Source organism: Pseudonaja textilis, chromosome 11 (assembly GCF_049901715.1).
Source record: "Pseudonaja textilis isolate UNSWEBS1 chromosome 11, rPseTex1.2, whole genome shotgun sequence".
Lineage (NCBI taxonomy): Eukaryota > Metazoa > Chordata > Lepidosauria > Squamata > Elapidae > Pseudonaja > Pseudonaja textilis.
The window spans coordinates 4,066,624-4,089,990 of NC_142000.1; the positions used below are offsets into that span (position 1 = coordinate 4,066,624).

The 23,367-nt window shown below is 46.1% G+C and overlaps 2 protein-coding genes across 3 annotated transcripts in view; one reads left to right on the forward strand and one right to left on the reverse strand.

The window, feature by feature from the left end:
• PLLP (plasmolipin) overlaps nucleotides 1-7,372 on the forward strand; it is a 30,782-nt gene extending 23,410 nt beyond the window's left edge. Inside the window, exons 3-4 of the mRNA XM_026714478.2 lie at nucleotides 2-124; nucleotides 5,763-7,372. Of these exons, the coding sequence (XP_026570263.2) occupies nucleotides 2-124; nucleotides 5,763-5,882 (243 nt within the window). The 3' untranslated portion in view covers nucleotides 5,883-7,372. The remainder of the gene's footprint in view (nucleotide 1; nucleotides 125-5,762) is intronic.
• A 1,333-nt stretch (nucleotides 7,373-8,705) lies between these two features.
• On the reverse strand, nucleotides 8,706-23,199 carry ARL2BP (ARF like GTPase 2 binding protein). 2 transcript variants are annotated; one of them, XM_026714430.2, is made up of 7 exons: nucleotides 23,103-23,199; nucleotides 20,970-21,021; nucleotides 20,040-20,101; nucleotides 17,240-17,346; nucleotides 15,320-15,405; nucleotides 11,792-11,888; nucleotides 8,706-10,917 (listed from the first exon to the last, which is right to left on the reverse strand). In XM_026714430.2, the coding sequence occupies exons 2-7, from the start codon at nucleotides 21,005-21,007 to the stop codon at nucleotides 10,819-10,821; spliced, it is 489 nt and encodes a 162-aa protein (XP_026570215.1). In that variant the 5' UTR covers nucleotides 21,008-21,021; nucleotides 23,103-23,199; the 3' UTR covers nucleotides 8,706-10,818. The 2 variants fall into 2 exon arrangements, with proteins under 2 accessions (XP_026570215.1, XP_087796612.1); XM_087940486.1 differs by lacking the exon at nucleotides 20,970-21,021.
• Nucleotides 23,200-23,367: the final 168 nt, after the last annotated feature.

Genomic DNA, 23,367 nt, shown 5'->3' on the forward strand with positions numbered 1-23,367 from the left:
GCTTGTGGTGTTAAATGTCTCAGCCTCCGTCATGTATGCAACAGCCTTCATAACCAGCGCTGCATCGGTTGAACCGTATTCCTGGCCCCATTCCCCAGACTACAACAAGAGGGCCTCGGCATCGGTAGGTAACCATTAAGCCATGTTATTTCTTTACGCTGAGCTATATGGAGTAGCTGTCAGTCCCAACAAGTTTTTGTTGCCCCCTTCCAAATGGGATTGAGCCCCCGTCCCTTTCCCCAATCATAGCAGAATAGAATAATAATGGAATGAGATAGGATGGGATGGGATAGGATACCATGCAGTGCAATGCAATGCAGTGCAGTGCAGTGCAGTGCAATGCAATGCAGTGCAGTGCAATGCAATGCAGTGCAATGCAATGCAATGCAATGCAATGCAATGCAATACAGGAGTGGAGTGGAATGGAATGGAATGGAATAGAATAGAATAGAATAGAATAGAATAGAATAGAATAGAATAGAATAGAATAGAATAGAACATAATTCTTTATTGGCCAAGTGTGACTGGACACACAGGAATTTATTTCTGTTGCATAAGCTCTCGGTGTACATACAAACAACAAAATGATAGGTCATAGATGATAAAGACTCATTAATCATAAGATATAAACAAGTGATATATCATAGGAGAAGATAGTACGAAATATTAGAAGATGAGAAATGAAAAGATAAGAAACGAGAAAGATGAAGATAATAGCTATATAGCGATATTTTATAGTTTTATAGTTGCCATCTACTACATCTTTAGGCCTAAGACAACGCTTTAGGAATTAAGTGTTCAGCGGAACGATGGCGTGGGCAAAAAACAACAACCCCTTTGTGTCTAGTTGTTTTGGCATGCAATGTCCTATTGTGGCATCCTGAGAGAAGTTGAAACAATTTATGTCCAGGATGTGAGGGGTCTGCAACCTTTTTCTCAGCCCTCAATGGAAGCCAGGGTTCTGTGACAATTTGCCACGGCCAACTTGCCACCAACTCACCAGAGCCAATTCACTGCGGGACAAGAGATTCACTAATATCAAAGAAATAATGGATTGGAATCATTAAAGAAAGGATGCCAAATGAGGGACAGAATGAAATGTGAATCGCAAAAATTATTATTCTTTAATTTGTTTTAAATAATTAGATAGAATTGTTAAATTGTTCTGCATCTAGTTGTCCCATGTGAGTGGCCCTGTTCCAGGAAGGCAGGCTGGTTGCAATAGTTCTTTCTGCAGTGCTAACCAGGAATGGGCTGCTGGGGGTTCGTGAGAGCCCTTAGCTAAGATTCGGTGCAGTTCGGAGAAGCCCCCAAATCCCATTCCTGGCTGGTCCCTCTCACCCTTCCCCTCAGGGGCGGGATTCTACCAGTTCGCACCTATTCGCTAGAACCAGTTGTTAACATTCTAAGCAGTTCAGAGAACCGGTTGTTAGAAGAAATTACTGGCCTAATCCTGTAAGGAAGGCAGGAAGGAAACATCCTGGTGTTGCTTACAGAAATTGCCTCTCCGTTAACCCTTATTACCTTCTTGGCAGGACTGGACTTCCTGTCTCTGGAATTTCTCTGAGTTTTTTTCCCCTTCTTTGCTGGTACTTTGCTTGTGTGGAGTGACCATTCAAAGTTACAACGGCACTGAAAAAAGTGACTTATGACCATTTTTCACACTTAGGACTGTTGCAGCATCCCCACAGTCATGAGAGGCCAGGCGAGGAGATGCGTGCCTCGATGTGAGTGATATTGAGTTGGCCATGCCCAGTCACATGACCACCAAGCTATGCCCACCAATCAAGCCACGCACACAGAACCGGTTAAAATTTTTGAATCCCACCTCTGCTTCCCCTCCCCTCCCAGGCATCCCCATGTGCAGGGCAGAGGCTCAGGGACTCCTGGAAGGCCGGGAAGACCAGAAATGGCCCCACTTCTGGCCTCCAGAGATCCTCCGGAGTCTGGGAAGGGCAAAAACGCCCCCTTTCCCACCATGGTGCAGGAGGCCGGCTAGGCCACACCCACCATGGCCACATCCACCCCAGCAACCAGGCAGAGAACTTTTGAAGTTCTAACATTTTTGAAGCCCACCTCTGGTCCTAACCTGTGTCTTGTTTGGTTGCTGTGCCAAACCAGACAGTTCTAGAGGTGCAAACGACAGACTCAATAATTCCTCTGCAGGAATGTATGATGCTATGAAGATGATTTATCATACGTTGATAAGAAATATGATGATTTCTCCCACACGTCTTGTTCTCCTCATCTTCTGTCTTTTCTAAAACAGGGCTGGCTTTTTAAGACCCCAAGTCTTGCAATGCCAGCCATGAGCTCATCTTGGTTCATGAAGGAAGCAGCAGCTGAGAGCTACATCATGCACCCAGAGATCCCTTCGCTTTCCAAGAGGGCCACATTTGGGCTCAAGGGTCAGTCACCAGCACGTAAACTGGGCCTTCCTCAAGGTGGCACCATCTGTGGGCCCCGGGTCCCACCTGCCACCCCAGTGGGGTCCTTGGCACAACTTCACTGAAGGAACCAGAGGGAGAGAGAGCCAGCTCTCAAAACAGCTGGGCTTCTTTGCCTTGGGTGAAATAGGAACTGGTACATTTTGGACTTTTTAGCATCATTGGCCTCCTGGGAAGTGACCAACTCTTCCCCCTTCCAAATTTTACTTCGATGGTGCACGAGGTTTTTTTTTTTTGTGACGGACCCAAGACTGATTTTTATGGACGCTGTTTCAGTTTCTCGGCTCCTGCCTGAACCTATTTGCATTTTGAACTGAATAGTGAATGGTGTGATTGTTTGTATGTGAAAATCGAAAAGAAACTCTAGCATTGTCTCCGCTTTTAACTAAATATTTTCACTGTCTTCGGCTGAACAGGCGGCTGGGCAGCTCATGTACAGCCAGTGGGAAGAATCAAAGTCTCTGACTTGCCAAGATCAGGTGGTCCTCGACTCAATTCAGCCCCAAATTCCTGTTCTTTAAGCGAGACATTTGTTCAGTTGAGTTCTGCCCCATTTTGACAAGCTGCCTTGCCACAGTTGTTACTCAGTTATTAAGTTACGAAGTTATTAAGTTAGCAACCTGGTTGTTAAGTGAATCGGGCTTCCCCATGGACTTTTGCTTGTCAAAAGATTGCAAAAGGGGATTACATGATCCCGGGACATTGCAGCTGTCATAAATATGAGTCAGTTGCCAATCGAGTGAATTTTGATCATGTGACCATGGGGAATGCTGCAATAGTCCCAATTGTGAAAAATGATCAAAAGTTGTTTTTTTTCAGTGCTGTTGCAACTGTTCTGACCAAGGCTTTCTGAGACCGTAATTAATCACACGCTTAGTCCAAACAACCCTCTTTTTATTTCAACGGCTGGGAATTATGTTCATTCACAGCCTGTAATGAGTCCCAAACAGTCTCTCGAGATAAGCGCCGACCTTTCTCTCCTTTGAATTGCTGCCGACGACTAAAGTGCTAAATTAACTGTAAAAAGCCAACCAAAGTACGAAGTCCACACAGAGCTTCAAGGTTTAATCTGACCAGAATGAACAAAGTTGCTTCCTGCAAAGGTTCCTGTCCCTTTGCTCCTCCTTTATGTCTTATGGGAGAGCGAATCACCTCCAAGCCTTTCTCCTGAGTTGCTCCTTTTGTCTTAGCTGCTCTTGCCTTCTGGCAGCTCTGCACATACGCGCACCGGGAACAGGCTCCCCTTGTTCCTCTGCCTTGCTCCTGTCAGATTCCGGAGGCTCCAGAGTCAGCACATAACTCCCAGATGGCCCTGGCCCCATCTCTGTACTGGACACAGTACCTTTGTCCCAGTCCTCCCCAGATTCCCGGATTGGCCCATGTTCCTCCCCACTGTCCGACTCTGCTGTCATCTCCGCAGGCTGCCAATGGATCACAACAGTAACTTTGAATAGTCACTAACTGAACTCTTGTAAGTCGAAGATTATCTGTAATTTTATGCTTTTTCTCTATCAGGTTTGAAGTTCCAGATGGCCTAGAAAGGGACTTCAGATCCAGTCCCAAAGGTGATTTTTTTTCGAGAGGCAACTGGACTTTGTTTCTTCTTTGAAGAGGTTTCGCTTCTCCTCCAAGAAGCTTCTTCAGCTCTGACTAGATGGTGGGGGATGGAAGGATTTATACTCCTTGCAGACAGCTGGTCATTTGCATCCTTATTAGAGAGTCGTTGAGGCCGCTTGGAGCTTCTTTCATTGAGAAGTTTGAGTTGTACTTTCTGCAGGATGTTTTTCTGCCCTGCGCCCCTTCCCTGCTGATGATAGGCAGAGGCTTTTGGGGATAACTCTGGGTTGTCTGCATCTCAAACTGAAGTGCAAATGGTTCCTGTAGTCTGTGATTTTTCTGGGAATCCTTCCATTCCCCACCATCCGGTCAGAACGGAAGAAGCTTCTTGGAGAAGTGACACATCTTCAAAGAAAAAAACAAAAAACAGAAAGTCCAATTGCCTCTTGAAAAAAAAAAAAAGCACCTTTGGGACAACAATGACCTGGAAGACTGAGAATCTACATAGATACTTCACATCCAGAGTACAGATAGAGATTGAGAGAATTGGAAGGTACCATGTAGGTCCGTGATGGCGAACCTATGGCCTCCGTGCCACAGACGGCACGCAGAGCCATTTCTGCAGGCACGTGAGCCCCAGCCAAACTTGCTTTCACTGCATGTGCACATGCCTCCCAACTGGTTTTGGGGGCCATTGGAGGCTGGTTTTGCCCTCCCAGAGGATTGAGGGAAGGCTCTGCAGCTTCGGGAGGCTAAAAAAACGGGCCTTCCGGAAATACCGGAAGTGCCGAAATGGGCCCGTTTTCAGTCACCGGAGGCTGCAGAGGCTTCCCTTGAGCCTCTGGGAGGACAAAAATGGCCTCAAACGGGCCAAAAATCAGCAGGGAGGCACGTGCATGCACAGTGCAGGTAAGGGGGCAGGGTGGGTGTATTTCGCGTGCATGTGCATGGGGGGGGCACGCGTTCGCACGTGTGCTTTCAAGCACACCACAACAAAAAGGTTCGCCATCACTGTTGTAGGTCATCTAGTCCAACCCTCCACCCAAGCAGGAGACCCTACTACACCATTTCTGATAGATGTCAATTCAGTCTCTTCTTGAAAGCCTCCAGTGATGAAGCTCCCACAACTTCTGAAGGCAACTTCTGTTCCTTTGGTTGATTGTTCTCACTGCCAGAAAATTCCTCCTTATTTCCAGGTTGAAGCTCTCCTTGGTCAGTTTCCATCAATTATTCCTTGTCTGGCCTTTGGGGGCTTTGGAAAATAGTTTGACCCCTTCCTCCTCTCTGTGGCAGCCCCTCAAATACTGAAAGATGCTCTCCTGTCTCCCCTGGTCCTTCTCTTCCCTAGACTAGCCAGGCCCAGTTCCTGCAACCATTCATGGTTCATCGTATATTTTAGTCTCGAGTCCCTAATCTTAACAGATTAAGAGAGTTGGAAGGGACCTTTTAGGTCATCTAGTCCAACCCCCACCCACCCAAGCAGGAGACCCTACACCATTCCTGACAGATGGCAGTCCAGTCTCTTCTCGAAGGCCTCCAATGATGAAGCCCCCACAATTTCCGAAGGCAACTTCTGTTCCATCGGTTGATTGTTCTCACGGTCAGAAAATATCTCCTTATTTCCAGGTTGAATCTCTCCTCGTTCAGTTTCCATCCGTTGTTCCTTGCCTGGCCTTCGGGTGCCTTGGGAAATAGCTTGATCCCCTTCCTCCCTTGACTTGACATTGCTTTAACTCCTACGCCTCTTGTCTTTCCCAGTTCTTTGCCTGCCTGGTGATGATCGGCTACGGCGTCAGTTCCTGCCTCAGCATCCGAGCCTGGAGGGGTTATGGGAGCAACGCGGCCACCAGCCAAGCGAGCATCTCCAATCATGCTTAAAAGAACTGTGCCTCCTTTTGAATCAACAGGGGCCAAGCTGGTGGCTTTTGCAGCTTCTGTCGCTTCTCTTCCACATGGGGCTTGGCCTGGAAACGATGCCCCGTCCCAGCTTCAGTAGGGCTGTTCCGATCACAGGGCTCACCTCCCTCTCCCGTGCTCTTAACTGGCACCCTCGACAGAGTGGCGAAGGCCCGGATGAGATAGGCAGCCTCATGCTGGTTTTCATGATTCCTGGTTTGTCTCTAACCCCCGAGCTAGACCTTTCAGTGTGCCTAATGCGACTTTCAGTGATTAACCTTTATGATGTATTTATATGTTATGGGTGCAAGTATATACATGTGTGTGTGTGTATGGCATGTCTTATATGTGCGCTGGGTGCGTGTACACGTTTGACTGCAGGCAAGAGAATTTCATTTTTTAATGCGTGCCACTGGGCCCAGTTTTAAAAAAAATGACAGTAACGGTGATCAACCTTCTCCCCGTTGTCAAAGATGATGTTAGCGGAGTATTGCAGCTGAGCATTAGTGTTACACTACAGGGGAGCGGAAGGGCACAAAGAGAGCCTTTAATGTCTCTTGGCTAAACAATTGGGATTATTAATATTGGGATAGTGTCAGAGCAAGGCGTGGCTGTCTTAATTTAAGCTAACTTGACTGTTCTCGTAGCGGTGTCCAACCTTGGCCATGTTAAAGACTTGTGGACTTCAACTCCCAGATTTCCCCAGTCAGCTGGTTAGGGAATTCTGGGAGTGAAAACTCCACAAGTCTTAACATTGTCAAGATTGGACACACCTGCATCACAATTTCTAGGAGTTGGAAGTCCACAGATCTTCAACCCTTGCATTACAGAATTCTGGGAGTTGAAGTCCACAGGTCTTAAAGTTGCCAAGGACGGACACTCCTGCTAGAATGTTTGCAGAGGAACGCAGCAAAGATGTGCAAAGCAATCCGGAGATTGCGTGTCTCTAGGGATGGCCAAGCGTTTCTCACCGGAACCAAGCAAACTGAAACCTGCTTGCAGCTAAAGCTTGTAAATAACGTTTAATTACTACTTTGTTAAAAACTACTTTGATTCAAGGAAAAAACGTAAGTACTTCATGCTTGAAGTGGAAAAGAATGAAACATTGATTTGGGGTTTTACCGAGTGGACTGTATAGAAATGGCTTGTTCATATTATTATGAAAAAGCAGAAAGTTGAGATTTGATGTTACTGCTTTATTTTACTGCAAGAGAGAGAGTGGGGAGTCAATGCTTTTTCTTTCTTTTTTAAAATCCTTCCTCACTCCTCTTCTCCCTCTTCCTCCCCACTGTTTTCCCATTTACTTTGGTATTTTGTATCTTATATTTTATAACTCAATAAAAATGTTAAACTGAAAAATTAATGTTGAATTATTAATTCCATTTTGTTTCATAGTAGCAGAAATGTGTATACACCCAACAAATGTTTTATTTCTAAAAAATAAAGCCTGTTTTAAATACATTTTTAAAAGACCTTCTCTGCCTTGTTCTCGTTCGTAAAAAGGAAGGTTCTTCAGAACATAATTTGCTTGGAAAAGATGCACGCAGAATCCTCGGGGAAAGTCTCTCCCTTCGATTTTAAAGATTTAGATAGCGTCGGGTATGATCTAGATAGGGATATCCAACCTTGGCCAACTTTTAAGACTTGTAGACTTCAACTCCCAGAATTCCCCAGTGTTGGCTAGGGAATTCTGGGAGTTGGAAGTCCCCGTAGTCTTAAAAGTCAACAAGGTTGGACACCCTTGATCTAGGGCTTCCAAGGTAGGAGTGTGTAAAATATACCCTGCAAATCTAACAATAATGACTTAGTATGAGAGAACCGTACTAGTTGTTTTCCTTCCGTGGCTACTCAGACTGTTGAACAGCGTTTTCAGTTTTTCCACTGGTAGAAATAAAAGGGAAGGACAGCAGAAGTCCAGTAGAATTTCAGAAGACTCAGCAACTAAGAATTAATGAGTCTCAAGCATACCAGGACATCTTAACTATTAAAGCTACTTATTACACTTTCTCATGCTTTCCTGAAGAATCTTGTATCTGGATGCCAAATGACTTTTTCTCCCAGGCACTGCTGGGGTGCTGGAGGATACATTTAAAATTACACAGAAAGCTGAATTATGAGCCTGCTCTCTGGCTCCCACATCTCTTCCCTTCATTAGTTCCACCTCAAAATCCGAAGGGAATATCAACAGCCACCTCCACCCTCTGCCGTGGAAACCGAACAAACAAGCCACGAAGGAGAACAGGGGGGTTGCGGTACCCCTTGGAGGCCTGCTGTGTTCTCCCATCAGCAGGGCTGACTTCTTTTTGAAACAGAGTAACAGAGAGTTGGAAGGGACCTTGGAGGTCTTCTAGTCCAGCCCTCTTCTCAAGCAGGAGAACCTGCACTATTTCAGGTAAGTGGCTGTCCGGCCTCTTCTTGAAAACCTCTGGTGATGGAGCGACCACAAATTTCTGAAGGGAATTTGTTTCCCTGGTTAATTGTTCTCACGGTGAGGAGGTTTCTCCAGATGGCTTCTCTCCTGGATAAATTTCCATCCATCGCTTTCTTCACCTTGGACAATTTAAGCAGCTGACAGAATACGAGGCTATTTCGGAGCTACTTCGGAGTCAAAGAACAGAGCAGAATGAAAATTGAGACCCACACTTACGTGCTTCGTTGATTAAGATCAGGAAATTGGGGAAGGGGATACGGAGGAGAAGGGCGTATCAAATGGCAAGAGCCATTGAATAAATGACTCAAAAATCTTTTTTTTTTTCTCTCTCCAAAAAGCTCCATCAGTTTTTTATCTGCACACAGAGGCTCATCTTTAACCTGTTGGAATAATTTATTTGCTACATGCCACAAGATATCTTTTTTTTTTTAAATCAAGCACACAGATTTTTTTATTAGCACAAAGCAAGCGAAATGCAGGAACAGTGTTCACATACCACCATAGGTGTTACTGCCACGAGACTCTGGAAGGCGGAGGTTTCCTAGATGCTACCTCTGTAACATTTTCTATGCAATGCTCTAAGGACCTCCCAAGCCTATTCCGTACTACAGGGAGTATCTTAAAAAAAACAGAAAACCCAAAGGTAGCCTATAGCGTTGTGAATCCGGCATACTTAACTCAGCCTTGCTGACTCTCCCTGGCTGTGTTGACTTCTAATTCCCCCTTATCCTAGCCCATCTGTTATCCAAGGTCTCCAGCCTTGGCAACTTTTAAGCAAAGCTGGCTGGGGCGTTCTGGGAGTTGAAGTCCGCCAGGCTTAAAGTTGCCAAGGTTGGAGACCCCTGATCTCACACGCCTGAAATGCCATTTCAACTAAGGAAGACAGACAAACGAACATTTTCCTTATTGTTCTTTTCGATGCAGCTCTGGCCTCTGGGATACCAAAACCTAGCGCCTTCCCATTTAAATTGGCAATCATGGCGAAATGAAAAAGAGAAATTCTGGATAGGATCCTGCAGTCTTATCCTAGCTAGCCAAATACGGAGAGACTGGACTTTTGAAAAAAGCAAAACAGTGCCAAGGTAAATACTGATTTAAGATTTCTAGCATGCTTGACTAGCTCTGTTTGCTTAACGCACCACCTGCACAATTCAATCTTTGGTAATGCTCAATACCTTTACATTTCGTGAGCAAGAACCCGAAACAACGAATACTTTTGGCTGAAAAGTTAGAATAAATTATCTTTTGCAAAGCTGAACGTGCTTCCGGATAAAGATCTCGAAAATGCTGCTGAAGACCAACTTCCAGGCTGAGAACATTACAGAAAAGAAATGTGCAAGGGAAACAACTGCAGCAAGTGTAAATATTATAACTGCTTATTAGAAACACTACGTTCTCTTTACCCTCCAGGCTGAAAACGTTGTCTGCGAGGGGGTTCCTGATTCTGTACTGAAGAGGATCTCCCTTACCCAAGGGGCACCTAGAAAACATTTTTCAGCCCCCATCAAGGAGCCACAGGGGAACATACTCGGGCTCCTACCAAGTGAGAACGTCAAGAACAGCTGCCTACTAACTATGGCTGGTCTTCCTGGATGGCACTCAAGATGGCTACAACTGCTCCGTTCTTCCCAGCCGGTGGAAGGCAAACTTATTCAAGGGTCAAAGACAAGGAGCTAGCTGTGAGTGGGCAATTCACATCACTGGCACTTGATTTGGCTCAATATGGAGGGCAGCAAGACTTGATGAACAAGAATGTGACTGAAGGAACCAGAAATGTTCTCAAAATACCTCGTGGGAAGTCACAAGAGCTACAGGGTCATTGCAGGACATGGCTGTATCCTTCTATTACGAGCTTACAGATCGTAGCGTGGATACTGCGTGGTAGTTTTCCTAGAAAGGATGAAATGTATATTTAAAAAATATGACCTCTCAGGTATGGGGGTGAAAGCCCTCTAAAGTGGAGAGAAAAAAGCCTGTTGACTGGAGAAGGACTCAAGTTCACCATCAGTTAGAAAACATTTTCATGCTATATATACAAAAAAAAAAAAAATACACATTTGCATCGAACACCGACATAAAGCACCCAAATGCGTATTACCTGTTAAGTCAACATGTTTCATTCTCAGTCCCAGACAACAAAGACAATTTGCCAGAGGTCCTGTGCTTGTGAACTCGGGGCAGAGTTTCACAAGCACGGCCCCCTCACACCCAAAACTAGTCCTCCATGTCCATTGTCCCACCCAAAAAAAAAAAGAAAAGAGCTTAGGATATCCTCAGAGAAACGATTGCACATTGATCTCCGCAATGTAAAATCTGGTTGGGTGGGAACCGCAAGAGTCCCGGTGCTCTGATGGAGAGACGATGATGGCGGCGGTGATGGAACCATCCATAGAAGGAGCCGAAGAGAAGACCAAGCCCGCTGAAATTCCTTCATTCCTCTCTTTCGTGTTGGAGGCACCCCAGCAGGCCTCCTCTGGAGCACACACCCTAATGCCAGAGGCTGTTCTGGGCGGGTGACCTGGAGGGCTTGCTTAAAGGGGTGACCACCAACCCGGCACTGAGGTCCAGGCCCCGTCCTTCTTTCTCCTAGAGCGAGACCCAAAAACACACTTCAGTTCGGGGGCATTTGTAAAGAAGAGACAGGTAGATGAAAAAAAGGGAAGGCCATTTACAAACACTGGGCTTTTATTTTGTCCCGGGCTCTGGAGCAGATATCCCAATGCCATCTAACCCCTCCTGAAAAAAGGTAGAATATTTTAACAACCATGGAAAGCAAGGGTTTTAGCGGTGGGACGCTGTGGGGAGGGAAAGCTCAGAGAGGATTCTAAGGGATCGTTGGTCCCCTACACAGCTACCTGCTCTTTCTTATAGAATAGAATAATGACTTTATTGTCACTTTGAATGTACACTAATAGGCATACATTAAAATGAAACTTCATGGCATACAGCTCTCAAAGGGTCACCACTTCCAATATACACTACATAACCACGACAGAACAAAGAAACAAATACAAAATTATGCACGTACCCACATATATCCTATGACCCAAATGCCACAGCCCCGTTCAGATGTAAACATGTACATGGTGAGAAAAAACTAATCTTGCAAGTTTGCCAGGGGGATGGCCTAGGGAACAAAGCTGTTACAGAATCTGGCAGTGCTTCATAACCTCCTCCCAGAGGGGAGCAACAGAAACAGAGACCGTGAAGTGGGTGTGTGGGGTCTCTAACAATGCTTTGAGCTTTAAGCACATAGTGCTTATAAGCAGTATCCTGAATAATGGGAAGTGAGCTTCCTATAATCTTCTCGGTTGTCCTTACCACTCTCTGTAGGGACTTTCTATCTGAGGCACTTCTCTTCCCATGACCCCGGAGAACCACTGTTAATGGGAAAACATGACTCCAGGTCAGAGGGACCAGCATACTGGTGTTCAGCTCAGCTCAGTTTTGAAATACTTACAGCTCTATAATCCAGGAACATCTCTTTAAATGCCAGAAAGTCAGTGAACGTGAGAAGCATATCAAAAATATCTCCAGCTATTTCATCCTTGTGCTGCCTGCAAGTGAGAGATTTGGATAGGTAATTAATGTGGAAAAGGTATTTGAGACTGTAAAGGATTACAAAATCTGTTCTGGAGAAGTGAAGAAGAAAACACTAGAGGTAGTCCTTGCTTAAAGACAACAGCTGGGACTGGCAACTTGGTTGATGAGTGCCATGGTCATTAAGTGAAACGTCGCGTGGCCATGACTTGCAGTTTCACTGCCAGCCTCTCCACTTGCTCTTCTCATCAGAAGCCAGTTATGAAGCCCTCAAATGGTGATCACATGCCTGCAGGATGTTGCAATGGTCATAAGTGTGAGGACCGTTCATAGTTATTTTTTCAGCATCACTGTAACCCCGAATGGTCGCAAAGCAGGAGGCTCTTAAGCATTGACTGCCTGTTGCCCCTTCCATAAATGTGATTGTGCAGAAAATGACAGGGTTACTTAGAATATTTCCAATAATCCCTGAAGAATTACTATACCATAAGTATTACATCATTACTACAATGAAGAATTAAGACGACAAGGAAAAAGGCCACACCTACAAAAAAGCAAATAAACCAACAAATAAGGCAAATAGAAGGAATTTCATAAATCAAAATGAAAACCCTGACATTAGCTTTGATCTAATTTAAAGAGGGATGACTAGCAGCCGTCATTGGAGGAAGGGCTGCCCCATTTTCTTCACGCTTCTCCAAGGGAGAATTTAACACCAAAGCCACCCAACAAATTGCATTAAGTTCAAATCTCAGTGTTAAATGAAACTCCCGCTCAAGGGTTCTGTCTTGAGATTGGTTCTTTCACTACCGTGTTCGGTGCCAAGCAATCTTGTGAAATTAGAAATTACCGCTTTGGCTGATCCCTTCATGCATCTCTTGTTCGTTGGAGACTCTCTGAAGTTGTAGTAGGTAGGCAGACCTCCTTGGGCAGGCAATCCCCCACTCCATATGGGGCTTAGGAAACGCAATCCCCCATTAAGAGGGAAGGATTAGGCCCCCAGCCTGCTGCCAGGTGCCACCTGCTAAGGGTCTGGGGGACGCTCTAAGAAATGATTTGAGAGTCTCTAGCTGCTGCAAATTCTCCCACCCAACGACTTGCAGCTTCTCCTCTCCAAAAGACTCTTACCATTGCTTTGCTGTTAGATCCGGGAAGTGACCACAGGACGAAGTTCCCGGCTTTGTGGACTGGTGGAGATGGGACAGGTCCACGCGAGTGGCTGACAAACGCACGCATGGCAGCTCCATTTGTGGAGCGGCACACACACGTGCGACCATGGTTCCCGCAAATGGAGTGCACAGGCATGTCGCTCGTGCAAACGGGGCTGAATGCGTGCCCTTGATGGCCACTCACGTGGAACCGTTCTCCCTCCGCCGGTCCACACAGCCAGAAAGGGGAATCCTCCCCTAGAACGTCATCCTGTAGTTACTTGCCAGAGCTAACAGCAAAACAATGGTGGAAGCATTGGGGAGACAAGAAGTTGCACATCGGCGGGTGGGGAGAATTTGCGGCAGCTAGAGGTGCTCCATTCATTTCTGTTTCCGCGGCAAACCTTTTGCCATGCCAACATTTCGGGGCTCACTGGTGGCCCAGGGGTTGGGGATCCTTCTTCTAGGGCAGGGGTCCCCAACCACCAGGCCCCGGACTGGTACCGGTCCGTGGAACATTTTCTACTGGGCCGCCGGTTTGCTGGGCGCCGCCATCTTGTTTTGATGAGAAAGTGCTTCCGGGTGAGCTTTTCCGGTTGGAAAGCGGCGTTTGGGTCCTGAAGGAATCCTCACGCCTTAGTTTCATCGAAGGGGGGGGGGCTTTGAACGAAACTAAGGCGCGAGGATTCTTTCAGCACCCAAGGCAAGGCGAGCCGAGCCGGGCGACCGTCCCGAAGCGAAGCCCATCGACAAAGGTACAAAGGAGGAGTTGAAGGTGGCGGGGAGAAGCGGGGCACGGCTGGCTGGCCGGTCGCTCGGCTCGCCTTGCCTTGTCATGCGTGCTGATGCCGGTACTGGGCCGCGGATCATTTTGTGATGCCGGTACCGGGCCGTGGCACATAAAAGGTTGGGGACCACTGTTCTAGGGGGCACAAAGACAAGAGAGTCTAATATAGATAGCCCTCGACTTAGGCCACGACTGAGCCATGGTGGGATTCAAATTTTTTTACTACTGGTTCTGTAGGCGTGGCTTGGTGGGCGTGGCAGAGGAAGGATATACTGCAAAATCCCCCTTCCCTCCCCACCCCACTAACCTGCTTTCCAGCTCCGTTCTCCTGTGCAGGGCAACCAAAGAAGACCCAGCCAATCAGCTGGGACTCAATGGGAGGCAGAGAAGAGAGATGGGGTTGGCGGGGCCAGTCAGAGGTGGGATTTGCTGGTTCTCTAAACTACTCAAAATTTCTGCTATTGGTTCTCCAGGTCGGAACCTGCTAAATGCCACCTCTGGACTGAGCCGGAAATTTCCATTGCTAAGCAAGACAGTCGTTAAGTGAGTTTTGCCCCATTTTCCGACCTTTTTTGCCACAGTTGTTAAATGAATCTGGTTTCCGTATTGACACTGCTTGTTGGAGGGTTGCAAAAGGGGATCACATGACCCAGGGACCCTGCAGCTCTCATAAATACACGCCAGTTGCCAAGTGTCCGAATTTTGATAATATGACACGGGGATGTTGCAACGGTTGTAAGTGTGAAAAACAGTCATAGGTCACTTTTTTCAGTGTCGCTGTACTTTCTGAATTGTCATGAAGCAAACAGTTGCAAGTTGAGAACTACCTCTAATCCATTTGTCCCTGTTGTCTGTAACAGATGTCAGGGTTTGTCTTGCTATTATTTCACTGGGTACCCATATGGGGGGGGGGGAAGATAGTATATATATGGTGGTACCCCAAGAATACACCCAGGTCCATATGCCATGAAACCCAATGGCAGCAGTTCACTTGCCCAAGATTCAAAAGATTCAAAAGGAGAGAGAAAGAATTACTGGGAGTCCTCGGCTTACAGCAGTTCACTTAGTGACTGTTTTAAAGGTACAACAGCACTGGAAAAAAATGATTTTTCACTCTTATGAAGGTTGCAGCATCCCCATGGTTGCGTGATTTGCATCTGGGTGCTTGGCAACTGACTCACATTTGTGATGGTGGCCGTGTACCAGGGCCATGTGCGATCACCTTTTTTGTGATATTCTGGCAAGCAAAGTCGATGGGGAAGCCATAATCACTTAAAAACAGTGTTACTAATTTAACAAACTGCAGTGATTCACTTAACAACAGTGGCAAGAAAAGCCATAAAAATGGGCAACACTCGCTTTACAAATTTCTCATTTAGCATCATAAATTTTGGGCTCAACTGTGCTGATAAGTTGAGGACTACTTGTACAGAGGAAAAACAGAGGAAGACTTCAGAACAGAAAGAACCCCACCAGCTTGAAAGGCCAAAAAGAAGACAGAAACTCAACTTACTGTAAAGACAAGGTGAAGGCAGACATGTTGAAACCAGGAATCCGGTCCAAGAGTTTCGCTTCAATGTATTTTTCAACTAAGCAGATCTAAAATGAGAAAGTTTTTATTTGCTTCTTCTTGAATTTATATGCCAATCCAATTGTGAGCAGGATACATAGCTGTACATCATGTGAGGAGAGGAGAGGGGGAGAGGAGAGGAGAGGAGAGGAGAGGAGAGGATAAAAATATAGAAATATAGGAATATAGGACAATAGGAAAATAGAATAGAATAGGATGGGATGGGATGAAGATGCAATGCAATGCAACGCAATGCAATACAATACAGGAGTGGGGTGGAGTGGAGTGGAGTGGAGTGGAGTGGAGTGGAAGAGAAGAGAAGAGAAGAGAAGAGAAGAGAAGAGAAGAGAAGAGAAGAGAAGAGAAGAGAAGAGAAGAGAAGAGAAGAGAGTAGAATATAGGAATACAGAAATATAGGAAAATAGAAGAGTAGAATACAGAAATATAGGAATATAGAATAGAATAGAATTCTTTATTGGCCAAGTGTGACGGGACACACAAGGAATTTGTCTTTGGTGCATATGCTCTCAGTGTACATAAAGGAAAAATAAAATACATTCATCAAGAATCATAAGATACAACACTTAGTGATAGTCATAGGTTACTAATAAGCAATCAAATCGTACTAGGAAACAAGTAAAACAACATAAATTGTAAAGACCAAGCAACATGGTCATAAGTGGGTAGAGATAGGTAATAGGAAGGATGAGAAGAAGAATAGTAATACAGTCTTAGTAAATCGTTTGACAGTGTTGTGGGAATTAGCAGAGTGATGGCATGCCGGGAAAAAACTAAATAGGATCTGGAGATAGACCATGCATTACTCCTCTTTAAAAAGGAACAACTTCTCCTTATTTAACATCGTAACATTAATTGTACAGGTAATCCTCAACTTACAACAGTTAATTTAGTGACCGTTCAAAGTTACAACGGCACTAAAAAAGTGACTTATGACTATTTTTCACACTTATAACCATTATAGCATCCTCATGGTCACGTGTTCAAAATTCAGGTGCTTGGCAACTGACTCATACTTATGATGGTTGCAGGTCACATGATCCCATTTTGTGACCTTCTGACAAGCAAAGTCAATGGGGGAGCCAGGTTCACTTAACAACCGTGTCACTAACTTAACTTAGTTTCACTTAAACCACTGTTGCAAGGAAGGTCGTAAAATGGGGCAAAACTCATTTAACAGCTGTCTCGCTTAGCATTTTGTGTTTGGTTGTGCTTCTTTCTCTAAGAGTCAAGGACATGTCGCCCTGCACCTGGAGAGAGTGTCTGGAGAGATGTCTCCAGTTGGGATGACGATTTGATTGGACCATGTGATGGACTGATGGGTGCAGAGGATGGATCTTGGATTTCTCTTTTGGGAAGGGAAAACCCGGAACTCTCAGATTCGGCTTTTCCCAGGTGTGCCAATATGACAACTCTAATAAATTGGAACTTTGAGAAGAAGCTGGTCTCGGAGTTTATTGGTTTGGAGTTTGTTAAGTTGGAACGCTGACAACGAACACATATCCCTACTTGCACGAGTGAGCATGGGTGAGCACACTCCATTTGTGAGTGGCGGGCATGTGGGCCTGCCACTCACGCAAACTGAGCTGCACGCACACTCACCCATCACCCGCATGGAACCATCCCCTCTCCTCCCCCTCCTGGGGTCCGCAAAGCCCCCCCAAAAATTGGGGAACTCTGTTTTATCAAGTTATACATTTCTCTGTATTTGAGTGAAGTCAGAAGACTCTCTGCACATTCTTACCCAGTTCAAGTTTTTAGCATCTTTATAAAACAGCAATTCAACCTCTAAGTGGGGAAAACAAATCTTATCCGTATGGACCAAAAAGACCATGACAAACTTACATATTCATTAAAGATAGGTGTGTAGACCAGTTTATTCTCTTCTGTGTCGTCAAACTCTCTGTAGTATTTATCCATGAAGTTTCTTTGCATAAGCTGGAAGTCATCGTCTGAAATCACAAAACAGCTGCTAAATAGGGTGGCTATTGAGCTGAAAGACAGTGACCCCATTGTTTGGGCCTGCTATGCTCAACTTGCAATCCAGCACATTGTGCTCTGGGTCAGGCATGACAACAGCACAGCTGCAACTTGGGGGGAGGGGCGCCATCTATGCAACCACTTCCATTTTTTGCTAGCTAGGAAGGCTCTTGTAGGACCAGAGTTCTTGGAAGCAAATCTCCTCAAAATCTTTTGGAGAAAGGACCTATTCCTACAACAGTGCTCCCTTCATCGTGATTAACAAGCTGGTTGATACAGAAAGAGCGAATTGACATTAAGCAGATTGTCTGGTCATTCCAAATCATCATGGAATCCTATTGGCTTTGGCATGTAGTTTGAAGAGCTGTGTTCCAGACAATGTGTGCAATGACAAAACACAGATCAAATCCATCCATTAAAAGGAGCAACACTGAAGATGTGTTTAAAATCTTCCATGAACTTTGAACTAAGAGATTTAACCAGCCATCTAGCAATGATCAGGGTTCTGCTTCAAGTGTCTTCCTCAGGTGAAGAGCAGGGCCAGAAGGAGGCAAATGACCCTGGACATCCTCTCGCCATTCTGGCAAAAGTCATGGATTCAGCAGAAGCTTCTGATCCCAGAGCAGAAGCAATATTTATAAACCAAGTCAAAAACAGATGACCACTATCCTCAGAAGGAGCTGAGGGTAGAAGAGTCAAAAGTGAGGCACAGAAAGAATTATCCTTAGAAACTTGGGACTACTCAGGAGAAAACCTTGTGAGAGAAGTCAGGTCTTCTCAAAGCTAGTCATGCTCAAATTAGGGCAAGGTGACATCTTATGCAGAAAATAGCCTGCCTTGGCGTATCTGCTAGAGCAACATCGCTCGAGCATGATAACTGCTTGGTATGAAGAGCATACCCATGTTCGACTTGGCTGCCTCCTCCTCATGCTGTCTTCCTGGTGAACTGGACAGACTACATTCATGACTGTGAGATTAGGAAAATATACACTGCTCAAAAAAATAAACAAAGGGAACACAAAAATAAGACATCCTAGATCTGAATGAAATATTCTTATGAAATACTTTGTTCATTACATAGTTGAGTGTGCTGACAACAAAATCATACAAAAATTATCAATGGAAATCAAATTGAGCAACCCATGGAGGTCTGGATTTGGAGTTACACTCAAAATTAAAGTGGAAAAAAACACTACAGGCTGATCCCAACTTTGATGTAATGTCCTTAAAATAAGTCAAAATGAGGCTCAGTAGTGTGTGTGGCCTCCATGTGCCTGTATGACCTCCCTACAACGCTTGGGCATGCTCCTGATGAGGTGGCGGATGGTCTCCTGAGGGATCTCCTCCCACACCTGGACTAAAGCATCCCCCAACTCCTGGACAGTCTGTGGTGCAAAGTGGTGTTGGTGGATGGAGCGAGACATAATGTCCCAGATGTGCTCAACTGGATTCAGGTCTGGGGAACGGGCGGGCCAGTCCGTAGCATCAATGCCTTCGTCTTGCAGGAACTGCTGACACACTCCGGCCACATGAGGTCTAGCATTGTTGTGCATTAGGAGGAACCCAGGGCCAACCGCACCAGCATATGGTCTCACAAGGGGTCTGAGGATCTCATCTCGGTACCTAATGGCAGTCAGGCTACCTCTGGTGAGCACATGGAGGGCTGTGCGGCCCCCTAAAGAAATGCCACCCCACACCATTACTGATCCACTGCCAAACCAGTCATGCTGGAGGATGTTGCAGGCAGGCAGACCGTTCTCCACGGTGATTCCAGACCCTGTCACGTCTGTCACATGTGCTCAGTGTGAACCTGCTTTCATCTGTGAAGAGCACAGGGCACCAGTGGCGAATTTGCCAATCTTGGTTTTCTCTGGCAAATGCCAAACGTCCTGCACAGTGTTGGGCTGTAAACACAACCCCCACCTGTGGACGTTGGGCCCTCATACTTCCCTCATGGAGTCTGTTTCTGACCGTTTGAGCAGCCACATGCACATTTGTGGCCCGCTGGAGGTCATTTTGCAGGGCTCTGGCAGTGTTCCTCCTGTCCCTCCTTGCACAAAGGCGGAGGTGGCAGTCCTGATGCTGGGTTGTTGCCCTCCTACGGCCTCCTCCACGTCTCCTGATGTACTGGCCTGTCTCCTGGTAGCACCTTCATGCTCTGGACACTACACTGACAGACACAGCAAACCTTCTTGCCACAGCTTGCATTGATGTGCCATCCTGGATGAGCTGCACTACCTGAGCCCCTTGTGTGGGTTGTAGACTCCGTCTCATGCTACCACTAGAGTGAAAGCACCGCCAACATTCAAAAATGACCAAACCATCAGCCAGAAAGCATAGGAACTGAGAAGTGGTCTGTGGTCACCACCTGCAGAACCACTCCTTTACTGGGGATGTCTTGCTAACTGCCTCTGCTTTCCATCTGTTGTCTATTCCATTTGCACAACAGCATGTGAAATTGATTGTCAATCGGTGTTGCTGCCTAAGTGGACAATTTGATTTCACAGAAGTGTGATTGACCTGGAGTTACATTGTGTTGTTTAAATGTTCCCTTTATACTTTTGAGCTGTATATTTTTAGGCCTATCAATCAAATACAACCAGTGAGGCTGGAGTACTGAGGGAGGCCTTTGAGGGGCAGTGTTAACTATTAAAGCAGAACTCACCCATTACGATATCTTCCAAATAGCCTACAATAGCATCGAATTCAGCATCAGAGGGTGATGAGCTGAAATAAAGAGATGAATGGTTTAGATTTCAGTAACCAGGAAAGGCAAAATGCACATCATGTAAAATGGGCTGGCATTGAATTTATTAAGAATTACATTAACTAACGCAGGCTTCTATTAGAAGTCTATCGTTTTGTGGCCTTTCAAGGATTTTTATTAATATTTGGCAGGAATTGAAGGACATAGAATAACAGGGTTGGAAGGGACCTGGGAGGCCTTCCAGTCTTAACCCCTTGAGTGAACAGATGATCCCCATACCATTTCGGACAAATGGCCGTCCAGTCTCTTCTTAAAACCCTCCAGTGATGGGAGCACCCACAACTTCTGGAGGGAAGCCATTCCACTGATTAACCGTTCTCACTCTCAAGAGATGTCTCCTTATTTCTAGGTCGGATCTCTCTTTAATGATCCTCTTGTTACTCCTTGTCCTGCCCTACGGTGTCTTAGAGTAGACAGTAAGTCAATCTTCTCCGCTTTGGGATAGCCCCTCGAGTACTGGAAGAGAGTTATGTCCTGTCTTTGTTAGGTAAGACATACTCAGCTCCCTCAACCATTCATATGATTTTGCCTCTAGAACCTTTATCGTTTTTGTTGCTGTTCCCTGCCCTCTTGCCAGCGAAATATCTTGGGAAACCTTCTGTTTCACTCCAAAATTTGCCACAATTGGTTGTTCCAGTTTCCCAGAGTCTCCCCTTTCCCTCTTGTACCCTTAACCACTCCCCCAAAAGAACCAGAATTTTCATCCCATCCTCTCAGGGCCCTATAGAAGATCACAAAGATGAGTTACCGCTCCCAATCCTCCAACATGTTGGTGTCTTTATGTTCCCAATGAAGTTGCATGCCTTGCAGAAGTACAAATAGACTTACATGGATACCCCGAAATTTTCTTCTTCTAAAGTCTCCATTCTTGTTTTGCTACCTGTGTTTACGAAGGAAAGATTTGAATATGGTTGACTGGTTTTCAGAACCCAGGGCACATCCCAGACACCCCTGATATGAATATTCCTCATAGGAGTGGACTTAAAATTCCCAGGATTGGGATTCTTTGCAACAGCCAGTTGGGGATGCCTCTTCTAAATGAAAATCGCTTGCCATTTTGTCACCAGGAAGTCTTCGTCTTAATCAGGGGTCCCCAAACTTGGCAACTTTAAGACGTGTGGACTTCAACTCCCAGAATTCTCCAGCCAGCAAATACTGGAACACTGCCATCATGTCACCCTTGTCCTCCTTTTCATTAAAATCAAATCAAATATTTCTGGTTGGTAATCAGACTAGAGCTGGAAGGGACCTTGGAGATCTTCTAGTCCAGCCTCCTGCTCAAGCAGGAGACCCTATACCAGGGGTGTCAAACTCGATTTCATTGAAGGCCGCATCAGGGTTGTATTTTATCTCTAAGGGCCAGAGTGGGCGTGGCCAGAGTGGGCGTGGTCAGCTCGACATCACTCGTGTCAGGAGTGCCTGTGGTGGCCTGAACCCTCTGCCAGAGAAAACTGAGCTCTGTTTTCGGCTGCAACGGCCTCCTGTAAGTAACCTTTTGCCAGAGAAAACAGAGGTCAAGAGGGCTGTGGGCAGCCCACCCGAGTTCTGTTTTGGCTGGCAGAGGCACCGCAGGTCAGTCTTTTGCCGTTTCCAGGGTGGCCCTTTGGGCCAGATCTAATCACCCCACGGGCCGGATCTGGCCCCCAGGCCTTGAGTTTGACACCCCTGCCCTATACCATTTGAGACAAATGGTTGCCCAGTCACTTCTTAAAAATCTCCAGTGATGGAGCACCCACAACTTCTGAAGGCAATTTGTTCCCCTGGTTAATTGTTCTCACTGTTAGAAGTTTCTCCTTAATTTCAGGTTGCTTCTCTCCTCGATTAGTTTCCATCCATTGTTTCTTGTCCTGCTTTCAAGTGCCTTGGAAAATAAGTGGACCCCCTCCTCTTTGTTAAAGCATTTAAAAAGTCGTAAGTCAAAAACTACCTATATTTACACAGTTCGGAACTGCTCCTCTTATTTAATTTTTCAGGAAGTTAATTTTGTTCCTTTGGAAACCTTTTACGGTATTGCCATAGACATGAATGAGTGGGGTGACATTAGGCTGAGCAATGCAAGAGGCTCCAGAATTTATTTATCAAATATATTTATATAGCTGCCCATCTCACCAAAGGCAGCATACCACCAATGTGAGCAATGAGCATGGGGAATTCTGGGAGATGAAGTGCACCCATTTGGAGGTCATCCAAACTGACCCAACAGGGATCCAGTATCAACGTTTATATTATTGGTGGGCTTTTTTATCAGCAGAGGAAGAGCCATAAAGGCAAATGTCAGGAAGGCTGCAAAAGTCAACCTTAATAGAGCCCTTTCGGCTGGGGCGGCTTTGCAATGCTGCTCAATCAATTCATCTAATTAAGTTAGGATTAAATAACTCTTTCCTTTGGGCTTGGAGAGGCTTTGAAATGCTGCTAAATCAAATAGGGGATATTATAAATTAAACAGGGAGCTTCTTCAGGCCCCGGGGGCCGCCCTCGAAATGCTGCTGAATCAATGAAATGCAATCAATTGAAATAAACCAGAATAAATAAGGCCTCCAGGCCTTTGAAAGGCCGCTACAGGATTAAATAAACAAACCTAAGTAAATAAGCGCTTGAGGCCCGGGGCAGCTTTGAAACGCTGCTCAATTAATGGAAAAACTGCCAGAACAAACCAACCCTCAGGGCTTTGGGGGCCCCAATAAATTGAAATATATTTTAATTTAGGCCGCCCAGAGATTTAAGCCGATTTCACTGAAAGGGGGGGGGGGGAGGCAGCCCCCCCCCAATCGGGGCTGCAGCGGCTCTTTCCCGCCGAAGCGCGCCCCTCTTGACTCGGGAGATGGAGCCTCCCGCTCCAAGCGCAGTCTACCTGCGGCCACACGCGGCGGGCGGGGCGGCCAGGGCCCTCTCCCCTCCCATCTTCAAAACCGACGGAGGGAGGGAAGAGGTCCTCTCTGCCCGGTTCTCCGCGCTACTCACCGGGATCAAAGCAGAAGCCAAGGCCGCGGCGGCGCCGCCATCGAAGTCCGTTAAAAGGGCCGCGGCTTCTCACTCTTCCACCCGTCGTCCGGGCAACGGCCGCTTCCGGTAACGCAAGCTTGAGCAAGGAGCCAATTGGGAGGAAGGGAGCGGGGGAAGGGGAGGGGCTTCTGGTCACCAAGGAAAGGCCAGTCAGAAGCCGAGGGGGCGGAGCTTCTCGCTTCTCACACCCTTGCAAAGGTGGGGTGGCAGTAGCGCTCCGCGA

Excerpts from the sequence above, each read along its gene's own strand:
- ARL2BP (XM_026714430.2), bottom strand. The coding sequence starts at position 21,007 with ATGGAGACTTTAGAAGAAGAAAATTTCGGGGTATCCAT. Across the intron at positions 20,102-20,969 it reads GAAAATTTCGGGGTATCCAT|CTCATCACCCTCTGATGCTG; the intron begins GTAAGTCTATTT and ends TCTTTATTTCAG. Across the intron at positions 15,406-17,239 it reads CACCTATCTTTAATGAATAT|ATCTGCTTAGTTGAAAAATA; the intron begins GTAAGTTTGTCA and ends TTCTCATTTTAG.